General features: G+C 40.1%; 1 protein-coding gene across 1 annotated transcript in view; it reads left to right on the forward strand.

The window, feature by feature from the left end:
• LOC149145507 (GATA transcription factor 28-like) overlaps positions 1–26,491 on the forward strand; it is a 227,125-nt gene that overhangs the window by 115,164 nt on the left and 85,470 nt on the right. The window contains exon 4 of the mRNA XM_089450569.1: positions 20,089–20,217. Coding sequence (XP_089306695.1) covers positions 20,089–20,217 — 129 coding nt within the window. The remainder of the gene's footprint in view (positions 1–20,088; positions 20,218–26,491) is intronic.

Here is a 26,491-nt window from a genome sequence, read left to right on the forward strand (position 1 = left end):
AACATATCCACCCACTCAATTTTGAGCTTGACTCACCACTACACATTGGAACCTTGATATTACACCTTGCAGTTGATATAAAGAGAATTGCTGAAAATAAACATGCCAAATATAGTAGTTCAACTTCTGAACGATAGGAAACATGGAATATGAAAAGGAGTACTATGAGACCATTGCCAAATATAGCACAACTAAAAATAGACACAGCTAAAAATAGCAATGTCTCACATATCAATGTAAACAATCTCATTAGGACTTGTTTTGCTGCAAGGAACCCTGTGGATATGTGATCAGAATCGACATGCAAATCTTGAAACTCTATCTGCTAAAAATAGCAGTGTCATGAAATCGCTTGCAGGTTGCTAGAAATAGTCATTGGCATCATGAACTCACAATGACCAATAATATATAACTAGAGTAGGCCTCAAAATTTTGGCTTCTACAAAATAAGAGAACTAATAAAAATAGCCACTTCTTGGAATACGTGGAAATTGATTGTGTAGCAAGCTTTGCCTAGTTCGAAAACTTGGACATACTTGTAAATGGAGCCAGTATGATGTTATAGTTTTTGAGTTACTCCAAAAGTGTTTATGCTATGTTTAGGGGTGATTCAAGAGAGTTGATGCTCAAATTACCTCCAACTTGGCTATATTTATAGTGGTTGAAGTGAAGGGTCACGACCGTTGAAAAGCCACCTTTGTCTATGGAGGCGACCTAAAATTTTTGAAGCCGACCTGTCTAGCGTAAAAATGAAATTTGTCTCCAATAATTTGCCAGTAAAAGTACCGAAGCTACATTTTTCAACAATTATGACCCTCATAGGGTAGACCATACTCGCATATTGGATCCAATGGCTTTGCTATTTTGGTTCTTGAACTGTGTAGAATCTAGGGCACTGATTTAAAATTGTAAACTTATGGGACAAAAAAAGGAGGGAAACTTAGAATACAAATCCAAAAAATTGAAAAAACATAAAAAATGCTCCAATTAAATTACCCTAGCTACATAAGTGTTAGATCCTCCATTCAAAGAGGGAAAAAAGAGTTATATCTAATGAACATTGAATACCCTATACTAGATCTTGAAAACAAAGAAAAGGAAGGCCAAATTTTTTTATATACCTTGAAATATTGATATGGTATATTGGAGTAGATCTCCACTCCATAAATGCTTAGTTGATGGCAAATAAAACTATGGATTTTCCCTTGTTTGTTGTTGCTGGTTGAAAAATGGCCACAAGGCTGACACTACCCTTAGAGCTATCTCAGCAAAATAAAACCGAAAATGACCCCAAACAACCTGACCTGAATCTTTTATTTCAGCAAATTTAGCAGCAGGGTAATAATTTACTGTCGTTTAGCAACCTAAATTATTGTGATAATTTCAAATCAAGGAAAATATTGTGATAAAAATTGGTGATAATATCGATGAGCATAGGTGTGGCGATAATATCTTGATAATTTTGATAATTATATATATATATATATATATATATTTTTGCCCAGAGGAAAAATCACAACTTTTCATTAATTTGAAAAATTACATGTAGTAGATGCCAAAGGCATATGCAGGCTGTTGTCCATAGCCTTCGAGTAAATATCAAAAATATTGGCCATAGCCATGCAAAAATATATAGATCTGTACATAATTTACCATGCAGGGTATACTGATAAGTCCAAAGGCACGAAAGAAATATATACAATACATCAACAAGTAGCTGTTATAAACACTGCTGAAAATTGCAAAATAATTTAGGGCCTGACTGCCCTCGGATATGCCCTATCAATATATGGCCGATGATAGTACTGGTAGTGATCATCTCCAATCTGCTCCTGAATTAACCACAGGCCTCTGGGATGTGCCACAGCCTCCTTGGAAAGTTGGTCAGCAGCCGTGTTACGTTCCCTGTAAATATGTTGACATGAAACATAATTAAACTGTGCTTTTAATATCATGATTTCATCCAGTATGTTCCTGAGAGTGTGCACATGACAAGTAGAAATGTTATTGAACCAATTGATGATGATTTTTGAGTCACCGAAAATCTGTAAATGATTGCATGCATGCGGCAGTGCAAAATGTAGATGTCTGAGAGAGATCAGTTCTGCAAAATTGTTTGTTCCCAAGCCTAACCCCATTTGTATTTTGTAATGGTGGTTTTCAGTTTTATGAAGTAGGATTCCCCCACCACATCCCTGTGCTTGTGCCGCGCCATCAAAGTAGGCCCAGGGAATAGATTGATCAATAGTTTCAGGTAAGACAACACGACCTACAGGTGTATTATCTTCTTCAGGGATTTCATGATATGCTGCAATAATTTTTGTGATGATGGACGACCATCGAGCCAATTTTTCTCTGAAAATGATCCCATTCCTTGTCAACCAAATAGACCAGAAAATGAGGAGTGGTAGACAGTGCACTTTAGTGTTTCGGTTTGTAGCTCGCCAAAGGTCCCAAGCATCTGATACATTTTGTCCATGCCATCTGTTAGTAAGAGCCAGCGCATCCAGGACTTGATTCCAAAGATGATTTACCATCGGTCAGGATAGGAATAGATGGTTGTTAGATTCCTCTGCCTGCTGACAAAGCACACACTAGGTAGGGCCGAAGAAAGATCGCTGCATTAAGTTGCAGCCAGTAGGTGTCTTATTTCAAATGACATTCCACATGAAGAGCTTCGTTCTCGGAGCTTCCATATCTTTCCCCACCAATCCATGAGAACAAGCGGTCTGTGCCTGATGTGAATAATGGGATAGCCCGCCTTCGGGGAGTATGTGCCGTGTTCAGCAGGGGTCCAAAGGAGTTCATCAGCCCCCTCTTTTATATGGACATGAGATTCATTGAGGGCTGCGATATAACCCTCCCAATGATGCTGCCAATGTGCGGGGATGTCTAAATGCTCTGCTGAGAACCATGCTTGATTAAAGATAGAACTATTCTCCTTATCCACAACATGAGAAATTACAATAATGTTCCTGTTATTGAGAAATTGTATAATGTAGACCTTCACTCGAGAATTTTTGGAAAATCATACTCTTGACACTCCCGTTCTCAAAAGCACTCCACCTCCATGCAACCTTGCCTCAAGTATGGTGAAGTAACTTCCAAGTCAAAATGACTCCAATGTTCTCCTGAAGTGCAACGTCCTCAAGAAAGTGTGCCGATACTCCATCAAGGAGGCGACAAAATGCTAACAGATCGAAAGATCAAGTAAATAATGGTCAAACACCTCCAATTAATGCTCCAAATGAAGGCCCACGGTCAAGGCACTCCATGAGGTACGAAAAATGCTTCACAAATCAAAATTTGGGTTATAAAACCCCCATACAACAAAATGACATCAAAATATAATGCAATTTATCCTTATTCCAGCTCACTTGTTCTTCAAGATATCTTATCGAAGCCATACCCACATTATTCCAGTGGTGTCAAGAGAGTGACACATCATCCACATCACGCCGTCCATGCCAAGAATTCACGCACTCTTGTCATAAATGCAAATCAAACTACAAATCATGTGGAAATCAGCCTGTAAGTGAACAAAGAGGACAACTCTCCAACAATTTCCATGTGGCATGCATAGGAGGTGTCCAAATGTTCACAGACAACCACAAAACTGCCTTGGTAGGTGTGAGCAATGCGTCAGAATTCGTAAAGTGTCTTGAACAAGGTGATCTGCCTTGGGAAACGTGAAAGTACCCCAAAATGAGAATGCAACTAGATCATAAAAAAGGGTTATTCCACACCACAAACTGCTATGTGCAAAAATTTCTTTACTATGGGTACCTCTGCTAAAAGGAGGGGTAACAGAGCTGAAACACCACTGAAACATGTCGGTGGCATTTCCAAATCAGGAAACGCCAAATGGGTATTTCAGCATTTCCAGTACAAGTATGCCAGATTGGGGGCTATTTAAATTAAAAAGAAAACACAATAAAGTAAGAGCAGTAAAAACGAAAATTTTGAAGTTCCTGCCATACATCTATGTGCAGACTATGCATATGAAATTTTATCTTCCTAATCATTCCTCTATTTGTAGCAATGTTGTCACACCCGGACTTGGCAAAGACTGGGCTGGCCTGGGACTCAGCAAGATTTGGTGTCTCGGGAAGACTCAACAAAGACTTGACAAATACAAAAAACGCCTTAAAATATTATAAATTCTGTGCACAAAAAATATGGTGAGCTTGATGGTGAATTTGTGGTGGATCCTTGGTAAGCATGGCAAGTTTCCCACGAGTTTGGTGAGTGGTAAGTTTCAAGGACGAGTTAGGCAAGTATTTGCTCCAGCCAAGACTCTACAAGAATCGCAAGTCTCAGGCAAGTCAAACTACACTGATATGTAGATGTGCTATCTCCTTTTTTGCTAGCATTTTGAAATTGCTGTTTCCAATCCATACCTGTTTCTCTGCTGCTGGTGAAAATGGCATCAGAAGTTATCAAAAAAGAAAGACAAAAAGGGATTGTGTTCCAGCTGCTATACAAGGAACATAGTATTTGCCCAAAACAAATATTTAAAATTTTCTCAAATTCGTTTTGATGTTTCCATTTATGTAATTTCTAAGAGAAATTAATTGCAGGTACCATGGTGTTGTGGACTAATCCCTCTTGCGAACAAGAGAAATCTCCCTAGGTTCAGAAACCAAACACTAAAACAAAACACACAAAAATATACAAGCTTTCCCTAGAATATTGTTGAAAATGTAAAGATGGACATATGTGGTAATCTGAAGTTTGTCCTCGCTTGTCCTTTGTTTGTTGTAGCTCCCATTCTGCCTTTGATCCTCAAAGCCAAAACCTGCAATATCACCAACAAAAAACTAAACAAAGCATTTGATATATAAAATACTCAACAAATTCTAAATAGATGATCAAGGAGTTCTATTACAATATTTGCACAATGAGACAACATATGTGGGAAATAAATATATTTTGTATTAATAAGGAAAATGAGAGAGTTACAACCGATGCCTTGATGTTGATAGCTTGCTCCCAATAGCCCTTGATTCCAACCTTGCATTCGAAAGCCTTCAATGGATACTTTAGCAGAGTGAAAGAAAAAACTAATCAATGTTGATTTGGGGTAGCATCGGATGTGCTTTAGCCACGAACATTGGTGGAGAGGCTAAGACACGTGAGATTTCCAATACTCAGAAATGGTTTGGGAAGATTCTAAACTGTTTGAGAGATATTAAAATAAATAATATTTTTAATGGAGTCCCTAAGTTTAAACTTAGGGAAAATAAAATATTAATGTGAATTAATATAAAACTGTGTTAGAAGGGTCCAAAAGTCATGGATCAAGTCAGAGTTAATCTAAGCCATTGATTAGGGAGTTAATCTCGGCCGTTGAATTGTCAATGAGAAAAGTATAAGAGAAGGCTTGAGGGTCACTTGGAGAACAGTTGATCAAGATTTCGTTTTTCAGGGGCAGGGTTTGCTGAGGAAGTCGAAAGAGTGATCAGAGTTGCAACTGAGGGGCAATGAATACATAAGCAGAGAGGCAGAGAGGGTGCTGGGAGAATCAACAAAGAAGTTGGGAGATAGGGATGCAGAGCCATCCAGGAGCTGCGCAGTGCCTCAGAGAGCCAGTGTGGGTGACACAGAGGTTCTAGAGACTGACGCAGTCCCTAGAGGCAGATGCTGGGGTTTTCGTGGGGCAGATTGGAGCTAGGAGCTGTCGGAGTGTTTATCCAGGGTTTCAGTCGAAACATCTGTCTTCGACTGAGAGGTACTACTGCCGAGATTATTCTCTGTTGGGTGAGCTGGTTTTGGCACCCAGATTGTATTCAGAAACTGCATAATAATAAAACCCTCAGATAGCTGCATCGGTTTTCCCACATTGGGTTTTTCCGGGGACATTGGTCCAAAAACAATGGTGTCACTTGTGTGCTTGTTTTGTTTCCTTTAGTTGATGATCTGTAATGTGTTGAGCATGTACTTGTATTTATTTTCAGTATTTACATGGTAAATAACTTGTTAATTAATCATAACAAGTAGGTAGAAATAAATCAGAAAAGTACATGAAGGGTTTCTAATAGTTAGACTTAGAAAATCCAACATGGTATCAGAGCGTGGTTGTAGATCACAGGAGAACTGAGGACATTAGCTGAGCAGAGCAGCAGCAGCAGAAAATAGCTGTCCCGAGTGACAGTAGCTGTTCCTAGCAGAAAAGCAGCAAGGAAGGGGTGACGTAGTGCCTGCGTCATAAAGTTTGAGCTGGGAAGAGGATTAACGCGGTGGCAGAGGGGAGCAGACTCGACCTACGTAGTGCTTGGTCATCTTTCTTAGTCAGGAAGGTTTGACGCCCGTGGTTAGGAGGTGCGAATTTTGCTGGTGCTGGGATTGCGCAGAGCCTAGAAGCTCTAACCTTCAGTTTGCTGGGGCTTAGGAGGCTGTGGGTAAGTTGCAGAGTGAAGCTGGTGGGGTGTTGTAGTCAGAACAATACCTAACAGGGAAAGACCAAGGAGGAGGGAGTTGCTACCGAGGATTTCTAGCCAAGAAATTTGGATCAATGGTGCAGCTGCACTAAGGATCAAAGTGGGGGCATCTCGACATTGGTAGAGGGGTTTCCAGGAGGGAAATCGAGGCTCAGAGGGAGTCACACTGAGAACTTCTAGAAGGGAAGTAGAGGAGTAGTGAGATGGCAGTGAACGGGGTAAGAGACCAGGACAGACTGGACGGAGCCTCAAACTTCATAGTCTGGAAGGCCAGAATCTTATCCGTTCTAGACAAGAACCGTCTCAAGCAATTCGCCTTGAGGACAATAGCGGTTCTAGTTGACCCGACTGATAATTATAAGTACGAGGATGCAATGGCAAATGTAATGCTCACGGGTTGCGGTTTGTTTGGTGGTGGGCGCATGATGAACGGGCAAGCGACGAGCTGGGTGGTAACCAACAAGTTGAGGCGCGGCCGCACGGTGCGACGAGTTGATCGAACAGAGGAGACGTGCCAACATGCGACGCGAAAGTCATCTTGAAAAATGACTAAGTGTTGGGCGGTGGAAAGTTTATATGTGCGGGCAAAGCATTGGAATGGTGGAAAAGATCAATCAAGCAAAGCTTCCAAGTGTTTATGCAACCTAGGAGAGCGAGCTACTTGGAGAGCCTGAAATTGGGCGAAGTGCAGGTGAACTCTTGGGCCGTAGCACGGAGCCGCAACAAACGCAGAAAACGGAGCCGTAGGTCTTGCGAAGGCGTTCAGGCAAGGGCGTCTGCCTGAACGACCGAACGGGCGAGGGTGTTCGAGGGCATTTGTCTGAACGACAGAATGGGCAAGGTCATTTGAAGGCGAACGAGCGAGGGTGTTTGTTTGAACGATCGTTCGAAGGCGTTCGGGCGAGGACGTGCAAGGGCATCCGCCTGAACAATTGAACGGGTGAGGTCGTTCGGAGTTGTGCAAAGGCGAACGGGCGAGGGTGTCTGCCCGAATGACTGAATGGGCGAGGTTGGTCTAAATGACGGAACGGGCGAGGGCGCTAGCTTGAACGACTGAACGGGCGAGGGCGTCCGCCTGAATGAGTTGAGGGCGTTTGGCTAAACGAGAGCTGTAGGTGAATGACGTACTAAACAGTGCGATGGTGAACGAGTTGTAACGGACGGTAGAATCGGTGGGCACTCCTAATGGTGGTTCGGGTAGTTTGAATGGTGCAGGCTGGGTTTAACGGTTGTGAAAGATATTGTACCAAGGAAACTTGGGTTTTCTTGCAAAGACTGTAAAACTGTATATTTTATGTAAACTGTTATTATCGTCGGACAGACTCATATTTCAAGGAGTTGCCCCGACCATTAAAATATCCACTATGCATATGTGTAAATGGTAATAATGATGAAGATGATTAATTGAACGTTTCTGCTCTGTGTGTGAATGTTATACTTAAGAAAGTTGAAAAATAAACTAAGTATAGAAAGTAGGCGTAGTTCACACTTACAAGTATTGTTAAAAAGAAAGTGGGTGGTGGTGCGACACCCCCCATCATGCGGTTGGAAGATTACCGCCAGGGTAGGGGCATGACAACGAGGGCCAAGAACATCATCCTTGACGGGGTCAAGGACCATGTAGTACCACACATTGCTGAGGAGAATACATCAAATGAGATGTGGGAGGCCCTAAAGAAGTTGTATCAACATACTTTCGTGCAGAGGAAGATGCTACTAGAAAATCAATTGCGATCATACCAGATGCAGAAGGGAGAACAGATTGACCACTTCCTCGGTCGATTGAAGGAGATTTGGGATCAACTGACTTCCATAGAAGCCACGCCGGATCAAGAATTGATGGTGAGGATAGCCTTGAACGCAGTCTCAGAAGACTGGGAGGTGTTTGTTCAAAGCATACTGGGCCGGGCAACCCTTCCAGATTGGGAGGAAATGTGGGTGGCTCTCACCAAGACGAGATCAGAAGGCTAAGCAAGGCGGGAAACAACGATAAGGGGATTAGAATCAAGAAGGAGGAAGAGGAGGATGCTGCCCTAGCATCTGAGGGAAAGCAGGAGAAACAGAAGAAGAAGGACCTATCCAAGGTCAAATGCTTCAACTGTGGGGAACTGGATCACTATGCGAGCCAGCGTCCGAGAAAGAAGAAGGGAGAGGCTTCCGAGACCAAGGCTGTGCCAACAAGGGCGGAGAAGGAATTGGAGACAGATGATGATTGTGCCATGAGTGCTCACACATCACTTGAGTGAAAGTGGGGAGACATCGAGTTGTAGTCAGACAGACTACAGGCGATGAGGGGCAGGATCCTTGAGGTACCTAAGCTCTTGGATTATACCTTGCTACGGGAGCTTCGAAGAAGAGTAGTAGGACTGGTGGATGTTGGTAGAGATGGATGCAAATGAAGTGAGAGAGGGAGCTACAGTGCAGGAGTTCCAGGACAGCGTGAGGCAACAGTGCGAGATGCATAGAGTTGTGACAGTGGCGTAGAGGTCAGAGAGGGAGCACTTGACAGTGACAGAGGGAGCTTCAGTAGCGGGAGTGTTTCTAGCTTGACGGAGATGTCAGTGTTGGGAGATAAATTACTTACTTCTCAGTAACTGAGTTGCAGTGCAGCTATTAGCAGTGGCAGTGCTATGGGTAGCATGATGAGAGGGGTTGTAGTGCAGATGCAATAGTGGCAGTGGCAGGGCCATGGGCAGCAACACAGATGCAGAGGGTGCTGCCGTACAGATGCAGCAGTGGTAGTGGGGGCCATGGGTAGCAGTACATGATGCAGTGGTGCAGAGGATGTTGGGCAATAGGCCTACATCAGCACAGGGATTGATGTCGGATGATCAGGGTTGCTCAGTGAGGAGTATTACTAGAGCACAGTCCTTGCTAAGAGGGAGTGTTGATTTGGGGTAGCGTCGAATATGCTCTAGCCACGAAATTTGGTGGAGAGGCTAAGGCATGTGATATCTCCAATACCCAGAAATGGTTTGGGAAGATTCTAAACAGTTTGAGAGATATTAAAATAATTAATATTTCTAATGGAGTCCCTAAGTCTAAACTTAGGGAAAATAAAATATAAATGTGAATTAATATAAAACTGTGTTAGAAGCAGTGAAACAAGAATCGCCGATTTTGCCGATTAATCGCGATTCCAACTCTGCTTGCCCATGAAACGATCCGAGTCGAACCTTTGCGAGTCAAATCGCGTTGACCGAGTTTGACTCATGGTCAACGCGAGTTTGACTTGCGAGTATGGTGATTATTCTGATTTTTCCGATTCTGCATTTTTTTTCCGGAGTCCCGTCAGTTTTGGGTTTAGGGTTTATTGGGTTTTGGGTTTCGGATTGTCGCGTTTATAACTTTATCAGTTACGTGGTAGAGCTGTTTCATAGTCTTGAGTCCAGACTCTAGACACCGCAGAGTCGACACCGCCGTAGAGGCATTCCATACACCGCAGAGCCTGATTGTTGACTGACACGTTTACACTGCAGAGCCACAGAGCTGCATTCGACGCTGCAGAGCCAGATTGTTGAGATATACCTACATGAGCCTTGAGGTAACCTGCGTGAACGGTGACGTATTCCTTTTAAGTTCTCAACGTTGTAATGTGCAGTAAATAAAGCAGAGGTTTTCATTTTGAATCTTATTTCAAACCCAACATAGAATCTGTATTAATGGGCTGAAAGTTTCAGATTGCATTCTCCACTAACCGTTGAAATGTGGACGGTGGACCTGTCTCATCATGCAAACAACTTGCAAACTCACAGAAATTTGTTATCTACAGCAGTATTTCTAGCCCTGAATACGTATTAACAGTGTGGCACTGTGACTGTTATTTGCCTTGAGTTCTGACCTTTCTTTTTCCCCTATTGAGCAACATGTAGAATCGTAGATTATGTAGTACTAAGGTGCAACATCCTACAGGGATCAAGCTAAGTACTTGGGTAAATGGAACTCTGATTATGAATTAAGGTGCTCAATTATGGCAATCCATTCAGATGATAATGTATCAAGAGATGGGAAAATAGGGCAGTTTACAATTGTGATAGTTATCTGAAAAGTTTAAAGAAGCACCAAATTTTTAACATTTTGTAAATGCCAAAAACATATTGCTTGATACAATAACTTTCCATTGCCTTTGAGAAACAAATTGCACTGTTTTCCAACTCTGATATGAAGCATATCAGATCTATTTCAAATCCACGTCTAATGAGGTAGCTTACTCCCTAAGCGCTACGTTCTTGGGATATGCACATGGAGGACCAACATATGGAGGTTGCTTACACCTTAGGCTAAGTCAAATTCACCTGTGAAGACTTTCTGTTATTTTAATTTTTGCATGATCAATAAACAAGCTTGAAAATTACTTATTCCAAGCACCTTTTTTGAGATTTAATGAGAGATAAGTCAACCTTAGAGGAGGATGCTACTGTTACTGCTGTTGGTGTGATGGAGAGCATAGTTTTTGGATCTCTTTCACATGAGATAGGGTGTTGACTGTTGAGTATGTTTTCTTGGTAAGGAGAAGCACTTCTCAAGGAATTTTCAAGCAGTTAATGTGCCATTTGTTGGTCTGCTTCACATGTCATCTGTGCCGCTGTTATGACTGTTCTCAACCAGTAAAACTTAAAAGGCAGTACTGCACTTTGGCCTTTCAACATGACATGGCACTTTCTTGGTGTGCTTTTGTGGCAATTTTTAGATCTATGTTGTGCTCCATTGAAAAAACCAGGGTTCTGCATGTTTTCTAAATATATAATTATAATATATATGCATCAAAAATCATATAATTGGATCGTGAATCTTAAATCATTTCCCTTGCTGTATGAAAGTCCTCACAAAATCTATCCCATTGCTTATTTGTAGAGGCATTTTGAGCTACATGTTCACTGCCAAAAAAAATTCTTATTTAAGGGCATATGTGATACAAGAATCCGCTGTACTACACTCTAAAATTTGAGGCAACCAAGTATCATGAACTATCAAGTATCACATACAATAGATTGTGCAAAGATGCCAAGCATTCACTCCGGGGACTTTTATTAACAACTTCCTTTAGCTTTCCTTGCCAACAGAGAGCATTTATTACACAGATTATATGTCTCATCCTACAAAACCTGCATCATATCAGGTTTGCTTTTCTCACTATAATTACAATCAATAAGTACATCAATCAAAAGTTAAAACTCTCCAAAAATTCAACCAAACTCTGGTTTTATAATTTATTGCATCAAGCAATATGTAACCTGCATTTCATGTATCAAGCAATATGTTTTTCTGGTTTTATTGAAAGGCAACATTTCTATATGTTTATTGACATCTGTCTTCATTTAATTTTTTAGATATCTAGCATATTTCAAAATTTTGGATCATTTTTAAATTTGATTTTTTGTTGTCTTTCACAGGAGCCACAAATTAAATAGAAGCCACGACTCCAAATATTAACAGAAGCCACAAATTAAACACAAGTTCAAAGTAACAACAATGCCGAGAGAGAAGGACTTTGCTTGGGCTTATTGTGACAAGATTCCCGGAGACCCCAGGCTCCTTTGTAAATTTTGCAAAACGAAATGTAGTGGAGGCATTTATAGATTCAAGTTCCACCTTGCATAAATACCTCGCCATGATATAGGTCTTTGCAGCAAGGTTGACGATAATGTCAAATACCAAGCAACCTTGGCCCTTGATGTGTTAGACTAGCATAATGCCAAGAAAGAAAAGCAAAATACTGAAATAGGAACTCTTGGAGTTGATAGTTTTTCTACCACTAGCCCCATGTCACCTCACTTTGTTGAATCCTCAATGCCGTTCCCAAGTTTTCCTCACATGCCTCCAAGGCCAAGTCAAACTCAAAGCCATACGAGTCCTTCGACTCCTTCCTTCAACACTGGAGGTGGAAACACAAACACCTTTTTTGCTCCCCGCACAAAACTCGGTTCCCAACCTACCTTGGATGCCGTTGGTTGGAAAAAAAATATCCATAGTCAGGGAAGGAAGGCCATTGCTAACTTTTGGTACTATTCTGACATACCTTTCCACTGTGCCAGAATTCCTTATTTGCAAGCTGTGATTGATGCAATTGCTATTGCAGGTCCAAGGTTCAAAGCCCCTACATCAGAGAGCCTTAGGACAAATATGTTGTTAGAGAGTTCTGAAGATGTCATGCTTGTGCTAGCTGAGTTTCGTTCATCATGGGTAGAAACAGGGTGCACCATCATGAGTGATGGATGGACAGATCAAAGGAATAGAACTTTAATAAATTTCCTTGTATCTTGTCCCGCAGGCACAATGTTTCTCAAATCAGTGGATGCTTCAGACAAGGTTAAGACTGCCCAACTTATTTGTGAAGTGATGGAGGAAGTCGTTCAAGAAGTGGGAGAAGAACATGCTGTACAAATTGTCACCGATAATGCGGCTACTTATATGGCTGCTGGTAGACTTTTTGAGATTAGGCACCCCACTATTTTTTGGACCTCTTGTGTTGCCCATTGCATAGATTTAATGCTTGAGGACATTGGTAAGCTTCATTGGATACATGAGGTTGTGGAGAAGGCAAAATCCATAACCAAATACCTATACAACCACACTATTTTCCTAAACGCTATGAGAAAATACACTGAAGGTAAAGAAATTGTTCGACCTGCAGTGACTAGATTTGCAACAAATTTCATATCTTTGCAATCTGTGGTTGAGCAAAAGATAAATCTGAGGATGTTCTTGGGACTTGAGTGGATGGGATCTAAACATTCCAAGACCCTTGAAGGCATTGAAATTTTGCTGCACTTGTGTTTAATGATGGTTTCTGGAAAGATGCCGAAGAGATTATTGCTGTGACGGAGTCCCTTGTTAGAGTTCTTGGGTACTTCAAGTCTTTTAACTTTTTCATTTTTTAAATTTCATTTCAAGCTTCTTTTTATTTACAATGTTTCATATTTCTTTAAATTTGAATGCTTGAACTTTCAGGATGGTTGATGGTGACAAACTCACTATGGGTTACATTTATGTTGCGATGGATCTCGCAAAGGAGGCCATCAAAAGAAGATATGGGGATGATGAGACAAAGTATATGCCTCTTTAGGACATTATAGATGCACGTTGGGATAGGCAATTGCATTCCCCCTTACATGCTGCTGGGTACTTCTTAAACCCACAATATTTTTATGATAAGAGCAAATTTAATGAGGATGGGGAGATTGGAAGAGGACTTATGACATGCATGGAAAGGTGCTTCCCTGATCCAGAACATCAAAGTCGTGTCTTTTCCCAACTACAAGATTATTGGGCACCATCTAAATTGTTTGCCTATACCATTGCTATAAGACAAAGGTCTAAGATGTTGTCAGGTACCCAACTTGAAGGCTTCATCAATTCATTAAATTTGTTTAAAGTTTAAACTTTATTTTGTATGTTAAATGTTTTATTAAATTTTCTTATCTTTTTAAGTTTTTACTATTTAGTACTTCTACAGTTCTACTCACAAACCCTTACCACTTGCTAGGTCTTTGGTGGCAAAACTTTGGTAGTGATAGCCCAGATTTGAAGAGATTTGCCATTCAAATCTTAAACCAAGCATGCAGTGCTTCAGGTTGTGAACACAATTGGAGCATGTTTGAGAAAATACATTCTAAGAAAGTGCAACCGATTGACACAAAAACGCTTGAATGACCTTGTATTTGTCCATTACAATCTACGACTTCGCAACAAACAAATACTAGGTGAGACTCGAGAGCTTGAATTTGAAGGTTTCATAATCTAGTTCGTACTTTAAAGTTCAAACTTCAAACTTCAAAGTGAAACTTTAATTCACATTTCAATGTCTCATGATAATGACAGGTATGGATCATTCACCAATCGACCTTGAAGAGATAGATTTGCAAGCTACAAATGCGGCAGACTGGGTTCAATTAGATGAGCCTCCTCTTTTAAGCCTTCATGACTTGGAGAACTTTGAGAGTCAAGCAAGCAAAGGAGTGGAAGGAATCGCTTCTAGTTCTCACTCTTAAGAGCCTTAGACTCTTAGTTGCTGATTTTTTTTTGATTAGTATGCAGTTTTTTGTAAACTTTTAGAAGCATATGCTTCTAAGGACTCAAGACTCAGTGCTTTGGATCATGTTTAGACTCATAACATATATGAGATACTTATTTATTCATGATATTTTGGACATTATTGATATTATGCATTGTTTGGACATGCCTTTACCCAATATTAATGAAAAATGGTTTTTTTAATTCAATATATGTGTATATTTTTATTTAATGAATTCAACGATTTTTTGCTGATTTTTCCCTGATCCGATTAAAACTCTTAGCTCTTTTGCCTCGCCGATTTATTGCCGATTCCGAGTCTGTTAACATTGGTTAGAAGGGTCCAAAGTTCATGGATCAAGCCAGAGTTAATCTTAGCTGTTGATTAGGGACTTAATCTCGGCCGTTGAATTGTCAATGAGAAAAGTATAAGAGAAGGCTTGAGGGTCACTTGGAGAACACACTGAGTTGATCAAGATTTCGATTTTCTGGGGCAGGGTTTGCTAAGGAAGTCGAAAGAGTGATCAGAGTTGCAGCTGAGGGGCAGTGAATACAGAAGCAGAGAGGCATAGAGGGTATCGGGAGAATCAGCACAAAAGTCGGGAGAGAGGGACGCAGAGCCAACCAAAGGCCACATAGATCCAGCTAGGGCCCACACAGAGGCAGTCAGGGGTTGCGCAGTGCCTCAGAGAGCCAACGTGGGTGACACAGAGGCTCTAGAGGCTGATGCAGTGCCTCCAGAGGTTGACACAGGGGTTATTGGGTTGATGCTGGGCTGACACTAGGCCAGGAAGGGCTGACGCAGTCCCTAGAAGCAGACGCTGGGGTTTTCGTGGGGCAGATTGGAGCTGGGAGCTATCAGAGTGTTTATCTGGGGTTTCAGCTGAAACATCTGTCTTCGGCTGAGAGGTACTACTGCCGAGATTATTCTCTGTTGAGTGAGTTGGTTTGGCACCCAGATTGTATTCAGAAACTGCATAATAGTAAAACTCTCCGATAGCTGCACCGATTTTCCCGTATTGAGTTTTTCCGGGGACATTGGTCCAAAAACAACGATGTCACTTGTGTGCTTGTTTTGTTTCCTTCATTTGATGATCTGTAATGTGTTGAGTATTTGTTTCCTTCATTTGATGATTTGTAATGTGTTGAGCATGTACTTTATTTATTTTCAGTATTTACGTGGTAAATAACTATAACGAATAAAATATATAAATAATATAAATATAATGTAAAGATAATAATCATAAATAATAGTTAGTTAAGCTAGTAATTAGGTTGAAGAGGCATGTCTAATAGGACATGACTCTTCATGAAGAGACACTTGCTTGGTATATAAGCAAGCCTCTCGTTCTCATTTGTAAATCATTCATTCTATTCTTATTCATTTTAATATAATATTTATATCTATTTATTCATTTGGTATTGGAGTCACGTTTGGCTATCGAAATTCGTCAACCTTGTCGCCATACAATTGAAGCATTTTGCTCAATATTTGGCAGTTTCTCCTTTTCTCCGTTTTTCTAGGCCTTTGGCCATAAAAAAAATTAACCAAAAAAAATATAAAAGTAAATAAATTAAAAAAAAAGAAAAAAAAAGTAAAAGAAAAATCTCATACCAAGTATATTTAAAATTATACCAAGTATATTTAAAACTTTTTACGTGGAGAAGCCCGTGGTTTTAAAAACAACCCATGGTAATTACCCATGGTATTTTAAAATGTTAAAAGAGAAAAAAAATAAAAAAATGCGTTTTACTTTTTACGTGGAGAACATTTTAACAGAGGTTTTAAAAACAACCCATGGTAATAGCCCGTGGTATTTTAAAAGTTAAAGAAAAAACAAGGATACAAAAGCTCTTACGTGAAAGGTAAATATTACTTTTTACATGAGGCTTTAAAAACAACCCATGGCATTTTAAAAGTAAAAGCTATTTTGATAACATTGGAGAAAAAATGTGTGATCTAAATAATTTTGATCATTCAAATCTAAAGATTGTGACGGTACGTCTCATCCAAATTGTTTGAGAAAAAGAAATATTATTATAATTATAAAAAGGGATACTATATAAGCCTTATATAGTTACATATAAAAGGAAAAGCGGGTCTCAAAAAAATTATATATAAATTTTATATAATTATAATTTTATAATATATATAAATTAAAATTATATAATATATATAATTTATAATTATATATATTAAAAAAATTATTATTATATAAAATTTTTATAAAAAGAGTAAAAAGAAATAAGAAGAGAGAAATTATATAATAATTAAATAAATAAAAAAGAGGAGAGAGAATATATCATATAAAAAAAAGAGAGAAATTATATAAAAAGAGAGAAAAAAAAAAAATCAGAATTGGCCAAAGATATAAGTAAAGGATAAAGGAATATAAAGTTTAGGGTTCAATTTTATTTAACAGAAAGTGAGAGAGATTATTTCAAAAAAAAAAGGCGCATAAACGATAAGTTTTGAAGGAGTAATAAAGCTTTAAAGGTATTAAAAAAAAAAGAGAAGTAAATTTAAAATAAAAGAGAAAAAGAAAAAAATATGGAATCCCTGAGTTGGGAACAAAAACAATCAATCGCAAGAGATATAGAACAATTAATTACAAGAATGGAGTGACGGGTTGAGGAGAGAAAGAGAATGAATTCCTTCATTGATTCTCTATATCCATCATCACTTCCACAGAATGATGTTATCCAGTGTACCGAGAAAGTGCAACTAAAAGATCAAGAGAATGACAAAATAGCCAAAATTCAACAAAGCAAGGAAGTGTTAGATTGCGAACATAAAAATCTTGTGGATATACATTACAAAGAAATAATGGAAAAGGATGAAGAAATTTCTTGTCTCAAGGACCACGTCGAAAAATTACTGGCACAAGTAAAGAAGACTAAAGTCTCAAAGAAAGAACTCAAGCAGCATTTATCAGAACAAGAAGAGGAAAATTTGCATTTAAAGAACCTTAATAAAAATTTATTAGAACAAATCAGAGATCTAAAAGATGAAAAACTTAAAATTCAAAACACTGAAAATAAGGTTGATGAATCAAAAACCAAAGAACTTTTACGTTTGAAAAACCATAATCAAAGTCTGCTCAATCAAACTAAGAAACTTAAGGAGGATAAGAAAGCATTAAAAGATAAGTTGGAACAAGTCACTCAAGTAGAAGTATCAGAAGCTCTAGTCGCAACTGTTCAAATTGAAAATAAGGGAACGAAAACCGATCCCGTGAATATGATAGCTCAAGAAGACAAGTCAGTTGAAGAAATGACACACGTAGATGTTGCAGTTTAGATAATAGACATCCCAAGTGAATGTTCCATAACCAATTCAACAACATCTTCGCCAAAAGAAAATTTAAAATTTTTATATCGACATCCGAATCATGAGAGTAGACAACTCAACCATGCTACGTATCGGGACCATTCAGACCAGAAACAACAAATTGATGTTTCAGAGAATAATGACGTAAAATCAATCCAGTCTTATGCTAACAAGTTGTTACAAAATTCCAGTGATCAGAGTACTATACAGAAGATTAATCTGGGATGGTCCGATCCCTTCTCAGTGTGACAATTTTGTTTGTCTCTAAGAAGATCATATCAGCTTGTATCGACGAAGATGACTGTTCCAAGATAGAAAGATGCTTGAAGCCAAAAAAGAGATCAAGCCTTTTGTCATCAACAAGCTTTGAGGACAAAGCTTTTTGAGGAAGGAGGCAATGTAATGAATAAAATATATAAATAATATAAATATAATGTAAAAGATAATAATCATAAATAATAGTTAGTTAAGCTAGTAATTAGGTTGAAGAGGCATGTCTAATAGGACATGACTCTTGATGAAGAGACACTTGCTTGGTATATAAGCAAGCCTCTCGTTCACATTTGTAAATCATTCATTCTATTCTTATTCATTTTAATATAATATTTATATCCTCAATGGATATCTATATATTCCATGTTTTCTGGAGTAATTAATTTTTAGAAGGAACTTTGTTCGCTTCAATAACTTGTTAATTAATTAGGACAAGTAGGCAGAAATAAGTCAGAAAAGTACATGAAGGGTTTCTAACAGTTAGACTTAGAAATTCCAACAATCAAAGCATTTGATATATAAAATACTCAACAAAATCTAAATAGATGATCAAGGAATTCTATTACAATATTTGCACAATAAGAGAACATATGTGGGAAAGAAATATATTTTGTATTAATAAGGAAAATGAGAGAGTTACAACCAATGCCTTGATGTTGATAGCTTCCTCCCAATAGTCCTTGATTCCAACCTTGCATTCAAAAGCCTTCAATGGATACTTTAGCAGAGTGAAAGTATACTTCAAAAGTCTAAAAGCCAGCCCCTTTCCCTTTGAGTGTGTTGTATTTATAGGCCAAGGATGGAAGTTTGAGATCCACTTAGGTAGGAATTAGATCCACAATGGAAGGGATGGGATCCACTATGGTAGGGATGAGAACCATTTGAGCAGGGATTCGAGTCCATATCCTCACTGATCGGAAAGATACCTCCACGAGGCTTCTAGAATGGAAGCTTTGTGACCTTTTTTTATTTTTTACCCATGTAAAAAGACCGACACACTTTTTGATAAAGAAAGTTATGATGGCAATGCAAGATATTAGCTATGCAAGGTGCGATGTTGCAGGTTAAAATGCTGCAACCTGCGACGATCTCCAAAAATAGGGTTTTTAAAGTATGTAGTCTAGGATTCTTATCTTTTATGGAGAGGTACTTCTTCCATATTCTTCAGAGATTGATGACAATAGTTCTTCAGATAGTGAAAGGTCCGGATTTGATATTATTTGCCTGGATGTGACAAAATAATGTGTACCACATGGTCCTGAACAATTACATTCCTAAATGATTCTAGAGGATGTACATTTCTTTTAAAGCTTAGTCAATTTCAATTATTTAGCATTAGTCATTCCTAAGACCAGTTGAAATTTGGTGTGCTATTTACATAGAAGCCTGAAGTTTATGTTGTGGTAAAATTGAATGTTTTGGAACATATTTATCCTGTGGAAACACTTTAAGCAGTCTACCTCATCATACCTTTATATTGCTTCTACAAAAACAGTTGATACATCAGATTGTATTGCTTCTACAAATGTCAAAAGCAAATACATCAGGTTGAACAAAGCTACTTCTAAAAATGCATGCTGATACACAATGATGCATAAGAGTACATTGAGAATATAGGTTCTGTAAAACATCCAGTTCTTGATCACAACCTTTCTAGGAGGTCAGTTGCTACACTGGTTGCAAGTTGCCATAGGAGTAGAATCAAGGGGTAAAATCTATTATCATATATGTCACTATGTGAAATGGCTATTTTATATGAAATGCTTAGAATTTGGAAGAGATGGAAAGGAAATCTTGACCTTCTTGGCTGCCAAGATTATGTTTTGTATTGTTGATCATGCTGCTTACTAATGATGCTGTACTTGCATCATGGTGCAGTCTAAGAGATTGATATTTATCCTAGAGAGAGGCTGTTGTTCTCATGCTCTTTCATAATTAAACCACCTCTTTTGATATTATTATGGAAGAAACTGTACCTCAGCAGAATCAGATTCATCTAGCCTGTTAATTATATTTAGCTATTTTGTGCAGGATGCAACGTAACAAAGGTCAATTTACATCTACAAAGTCCAATTCTGAGGATTTGGGTTCATCTGCAGCAAAGTGGGATCCCTCTCAAGGTTGGCACCCTGACAGTAATGGTAACCAACAAGAAGTTGTGTAAGTTTTCAATGTCATTATGGCACAAAACTTTTTTTTATTATGTCCAAAAAAGCGTCTTTGTTTTATTTCTACCTTGATAGGTGGGTGACAAAAGGGCAATCACAATTTTATTTCCTTATGCATGTTGTGTTATAGTTGTTTATCATAACTTGTGAAGAGAGGACCATGATCTTATTATCTACTTGATGAAGCATTTCACTTGTTATCTTACTGCTTTCTCCTTTGGTTAGATATAAATGGCTACTTATGGGAGCACATTTTACATTTTAGTTTATTGCTTTCTGTCCTTGGTTGCAAATAAATGGCACATAGAATGTTTTTGGTTGTGCTGTAATCTAGCTAAAGAGGATATTGTTATAAATCATGGTGCCTCAAAGGAAATTTCCAGATCAGGAAATTGATATATTGTTTAGTAGGAAGTATATATTCACATAGCAATGGCTTAGAATTCAAACAGTAAAACCAAGAACCAGGAATGAAAATTGCCTAATTGCTCACAAAACAACAACGGAAAGAGAAAATATAGAACTTTGCCAATCGTTTGTGTAATTATTGTTGAAAATTGACAACTATAGGATGAATTTCCTTGAATAGAATTTGATTTTTGACCTTTCTAAAGTAACTTTCTGTTGTAGTTTCTAAGTTTACTTAGTTTAGAAACCCTTCATGCACTTTTTCTGATTTATTCCTACCTACTTGTTATTTTTCTTTAACAAGTTATTTACAGAGTAAATACTGAAAATAAACACCAGTGCATGCTCAACATATTACAGATCAACAACTAAAAGAAAGAAGAACAAACACACCACATGACACCATTATTTTTGGACCAATGTCCCCGGAAAAACCCAATATGGGAAAACCGGTGCAGCTATTTAAGGGTTTTCTTATTAAGCAATATCAGAGTACAATCTGAGTGTCGAAACTGGCCTACCCAACAGAGAACTTCTTTAGCAGCTATACCTCACAGTTTGAGAGAAATCTCCTGGCTGAAACATTGGAAAATCCTTCCAGCAGCTCTTCAGCACAAAACTTCTCCTGCAACCCCAGCGTCTGCTCAATCTGGACTGCGTCAGCCCGTCTCTGTCCAACGCTGGCATTGCGTCAGCCCTAGGAGGCCTGCGTCAGCTCTGGGAGCCTCTGCGTCAGCTCTGGGAGCCTCTGCGTCAGCTACACTGGCCCCTCTGGTGCTCTGCGCAGCACTTGGCTGCCTTTGCATGGCCCTGTGTGAGCCCTTGCTCGCTATGTGTCACTCTCTTTGGCTGCTGCGCTGCTCTCCCGACACAATCTCTGCCTTCTCTGTTTCTCTGTACTCAATGCCCCTCAGCTGCTCTCCCGATCACTGTTTCTATCTCTCTTAGAAAATCCCGCTCTAGAGAATAGAATCACTGGTCACTCTTGGTTATTCTCCAAGTGACCCTCAAGCCTTCTCTTATACATTTCCTGTTGACATCTCAACGGCCGAGATTAAGTCCCTAATCAACAGCTAAGATTAGATCTGGCTTGATCCATGTCTTTTGGACCACTCTAACACAGATTCATATTAATACACATTAATATTTTATTTTCACTAAGTTTAGACTTAGGGACTCCATTAAAAATATTGATTATTTTAATATCTCTTGTTTTGTTTAGAATCTGCCCAAACCCTTTCTAGGTATTGGAGATCTCATGTGCCCCAACCTCTCCACCAAATTTCATGGCTAGAGCACATCCAATGCTACCCCAAATCAACACTGCGCCTTAGCGAAAACTATGCTCTAGCAATACTCCTCACTGAGTATTACTCTGATCATCCGGCAACGGTACCTGTGCTGATGCTAGGTCTTCCTGCCCAACATCCTCTGCACTGCTGCATCCTGTACTGTTGCCCATGGTTCTGCCACTGCCACTGCTGCATCTGTATGACAACTCCCTCTGCATCCATGCTGCTGCTAGCCCTTTCTCCCAACACTGCATCCGCACTGCACCTACTCTCATCATGCTGCATCGTGTTGCCCACTGCTGCACTGGAACTCAGTTACTGAGAAGTAAGTAACTGATCTCCCAACTGACCTCCCTGTTGGGCTAGAAACACCCACTGATGCTGAAGCTCCCTCTGCCGTTGACAAGTGCTCCCTCTCTGTGACCTCTGCACTGTTGCAATAACTCCCTGCATCTTGCACCATTGCACACCTCTCTGTGCCTTCCTGCACTGGTGAAACATTCCTGTGCCTCTTGCATTGTTGCAGCCTGCTAGCTCTGCGCTGCCTCGGGACTCTTGCACTGTAGCTCTCTCTGCCGCTCCATCCGCATCCGTCTCTACCCACCTCAGCTAGTCTTGCTACTCCTCGACGGGGCTCCCATAGCAAGGTCTAATCCAAGAGGCTAGGTACCTCAAGGATCCTGCCCCTTATCCCCTGTAGTCCTTCTGACTATAGCTCGATGTCTCCCCACTTCCGCTCAAGTGGTGCGTGTGCACTCATGGCATAGTCATCGTATGTCAAAACTTCCTTCTAGTGATTTCATTGACTTCTAGAAAAAGTTGGAATCAGAAAAGTGACCACTGTACCATATATCCTAGAACAAAATGGTGTCGCCAAGAAAAAGAATAGACCTATCATGGAAGCGGTCAAAGCTATGTTGCATGATAAAAAATTGCCAAAGTTTCAATGGAGAGAAGTTGCGAATACAACTGTCTATGTTCAAAATAGATCTCCTTACCGTGCCCTGATCAACAAGACTCCTGAAGATGTCTTCACTGGCAAGAAGCCCGAAGTTGGGCACCTGAAGATCTATGGCTCTCCTGTCTACTTCCATGTCCCAAAAGAGAAAATGAACAATTTGGAAGCTTCAGGTAAGAAAGGTCCATTTGTTGCTTATTGTCAGAATTTTAAAGCTTACATAATATACGAACCTGGTTAAAGAAATATAGAATTTAGCAGGGATGTAACATTTGATGAAGATGTCGCTCTTGGAAAAGCAATAGACACTCCTCTTCCTCCTGCTAATGTTGATAGTCAAGATGATGTATTTGAAATACAAGAAGATCTTGAAGGTAAAACTAATCTTGCTGATGAACCCATGGAGCCCATGGATCCTTTGGATCCTCCTCCATGTGATCCTCCTAAAAGGAGACCTTTATGGCTTTGTGACACTCTTCAAGATGCTGATAAACATGCTACCCCTAGAGGAAATTTCATAGAAAACAAGAAACCTTGCCGGTTCCAAGGATATGTTATAGCCATGAGCAACATTATTCAAGCTGAACCGTGCGCTTTTAAAGAAGTTTTAAATGCCCAAGTGTGGAAAGATGCAATGGTTAAAGAATATGAATTCATCATTCATAAAGATGTATGGGAAGTTGTTCCAAGACCCCAAGGTAAATATGTTGTATCTTCTAAATGGTTGCATAAAATTAAATGGTTTAGATCTTTCCTTTTGATTTCACAAGTTAACCCTCTCATTTCTGCGGTGACCATTGAAAATATTTGAGGAGGGTTTCATTATTTTTGCCATAATTTTTTGTTGTTGTTGTAATTGATCTAGTTAGCCGCAAGGGTCTCTGCCTTTTTCCTTCAAAGCCGAGAGTATATGCCTTGATTTCATGAATTGTTTTGTGCAGAGAAAAAATAAATCTTCTTTTTTAAGGGTTTTGCCATCGATATTTGAGCTGTTGATTTGGGGTAGCATCGGATGTGCTCTAGCCATGAAATTTGGTGGAGAGGTTGGGGCACATGAGATCTCCAATACCTAGCAAGGGTTTGGGCAAATTCTAAACAGATCAGGAGATATTAAAATAATTAATATTTCTAATGGAGTCCCCAAGTCTGAACTTTGGGAAAATAAAATATTAATGTGTATTAATATGAATTTGTGTTAGAATGGTCCAAAAAACATGGATCAAGCCAGATCTAATCTTAGCCGTTGATTAGGGACTTAATCTCGACCGTTGATATGTCAACAAGTAAAGTATAAGAGGAGGCTTGAGGGTCACTTGGAGAGAACACTAGATGATCGGTCATTCTATTCCCTAGAGCGGGGTTTGCTAAGAGAGATAGAATCAGTGATCAGGAGAGCAACTGAGGGGCATTGAGTACAAAGGAACAGAGAAGGCAGAGATTGTGCGGGGAGAGCAACGCAATAGCCAAGGAGGGTGACGCAGAGCCAGCAAGGGCTCACGCAGAGGGAGCCGAGTGTTGCGCAGAGCACCAGAGGGGCCAGCGTAGCTAACACAGAGGCTCCCAGAGATGACGCAGGGCCTCCTGGAGCTGACGCAAGCCAAGAAAGGTTGACGCAGGCCAAGAAAGGCTAATGCAGAGCCAACGTAAGACAAAGAGGGGCTGACGCAGTCCAGATTGGGTAGACGTTGGGGTTGCAGGAGCAGTTTTGTGCTGAGGAGCTGTTGGAAGGGTTTTTCGGGGTTTCAACCAGGAGATTTCTTTCAAACTGTGAGGTATAGCTGCTAAGGAAATTCTCCGTTGGGTAGGCTAGTTATGGCACCTAGATTGTACTCTGATATTGCTTAATAAGAAAACCCTCAGACAGCTGCACTGGTTTTCCCGCATTGGGTTTTTCCGGGGACATTGGTCCAAAAATAATGGTGTCATGTGGTGTGTTTGTTCTTGTTTCTTTTAGTTGCTGATCTGTAATATGTTGAGCATGCACTAGTGTTTATTTTCAGTATTTACTTTGTAAATAACTTGTTAAAGAAGAATTAACAAGTAGGTAGGAATAAATCAGAAAAAGTGCATGAAGGGTTTCTAAATTAACTTAGAAACTTCAACACGATATCAGAGCGTGATTGTAGATCATAGGAGGACTAAAATATATCAGTCGAGCGAAGCAATAGCAACAGAAAACTACTGTCCTGAAGTGACAAAAGCTGTTTCTAGCAGCGCATACCAAGAAGTGTGACGCAGAGCTAGCTAGAGCCACGTAGAAGTAGTCAGGAGCTGCGCAGAGCCTCAGAGAGGCCAGTGTTGCTGACGCAGAGGATGAGAGGGCTGATGCAGAGCCAACGCGAGGCTGAGAGGGGCTGACGCATTTCATAGAGAGGCAGTGGTTGGAGTCAAGAAGGCTACATAAATATTGCAGAGTAGAGCTGGTGAGGTGCTGTAGTCAAAACAATACCTGACAGAGCAGGGCCAGAGGAGTTGTTACCGAGGGTTTCTAGCCGAGGAACCTGGATCAGCAGTGCAGTTGCACAAGACGATCAGAGTAGGGGTCATGTCGACAAGCGCTTAAAGGATTTCCAGGAGGGAAATCAGGACTCAGAGGGAGTCCAGAAGAGAACTTCCAGACGGGAAGTAGAGACTGAGAGGAGTCGAACAGAGAACTTCCAGTAGGGAAGTAGAGGAGCGTCATGGCACTACACGGGGTAAGAGACCAGGATAGATTGGATAGAGCATCGAACTTCGCAATCTGGAAGGCCAGAATCTTATCAGTGCTTGACAAGAATCATGTCAAGAACTTCGCCTTGAAGGTTATAGCTATCCAAGTCAACCCCAATGATAACGACAAGTACGCATAGGCAATGGCGAGGGCCAAGTGCATTATCCTTGACGAGGTCAAGGATCATGATAATGACAAGTACGAAGAGGCGATGGCGAGGGCCAAGTGCATTATCCTTAGATGGGGTCATGGATCATGTGGTACCACATATAGCCGATAAGGAAATGGCAGTTGAGATGTGGGAGGCTCTCAAAAACCTGTACTAACATACTTCTGTGCAGAGAAGAACGCTGCTCGAGATCAGATGAGGTCGTATCAGATGAAGAAGGGTCAAACAATTGACTCCATCGAAGGATTGAATGAGATTTGAGATTAGTGGACTGCTATAGGAGTGACACCAGATCAGGAGTTTATGGTGAGGACAACCCTGAATGCTGTCTCAGAAGAGTGGGAAGTGTTTGTCCAGAGCATCCTGGGCAGAGGAACTCTCCTACCCCTGGACGAGATGCGGGCAACTCTTTGCCAGGAAGAGATCAGACGACAGTCAAAGACAGGTAGCAGCAGCAAAGGGATCAAGGTCAAGCAGGAGGAGGATGTGGCCCTAGCATCCGAGGGAAAGCGGGAGAAGCGGAAGAAGAAAGATCTCTCTAAGATCAAGTGCTTCCATTGTGGGAAGATGGGTCACTATGCGACCCAGTGCCCAAGGAAGAAGAGTAAGGGAAAGTCTTCCGAGACTAAAGCAATGCCAACATGGGTAGAGAAGGACGTTTTAGCAGATGATGATTGTGCCATGAGTGCACACACGCCACTTGAGCGGAAGTGGGGAGACATCGAGTTG

Source organism: Pinus tabuliformis, chromosome X (assembly GCF_031772625.1).
Source record: "Pinus tabuliformis cultivar Carrire ecotype Pingquan chromosome X, CPIR1, whole genome shotgun sequence".
NCBI classification, from domain to species: Eukaryota; Viridiplantae; Streptophyta; class Pinopsida; order Pinales; family Pinaceae; genus Pinus; species Pinus tabuliformis.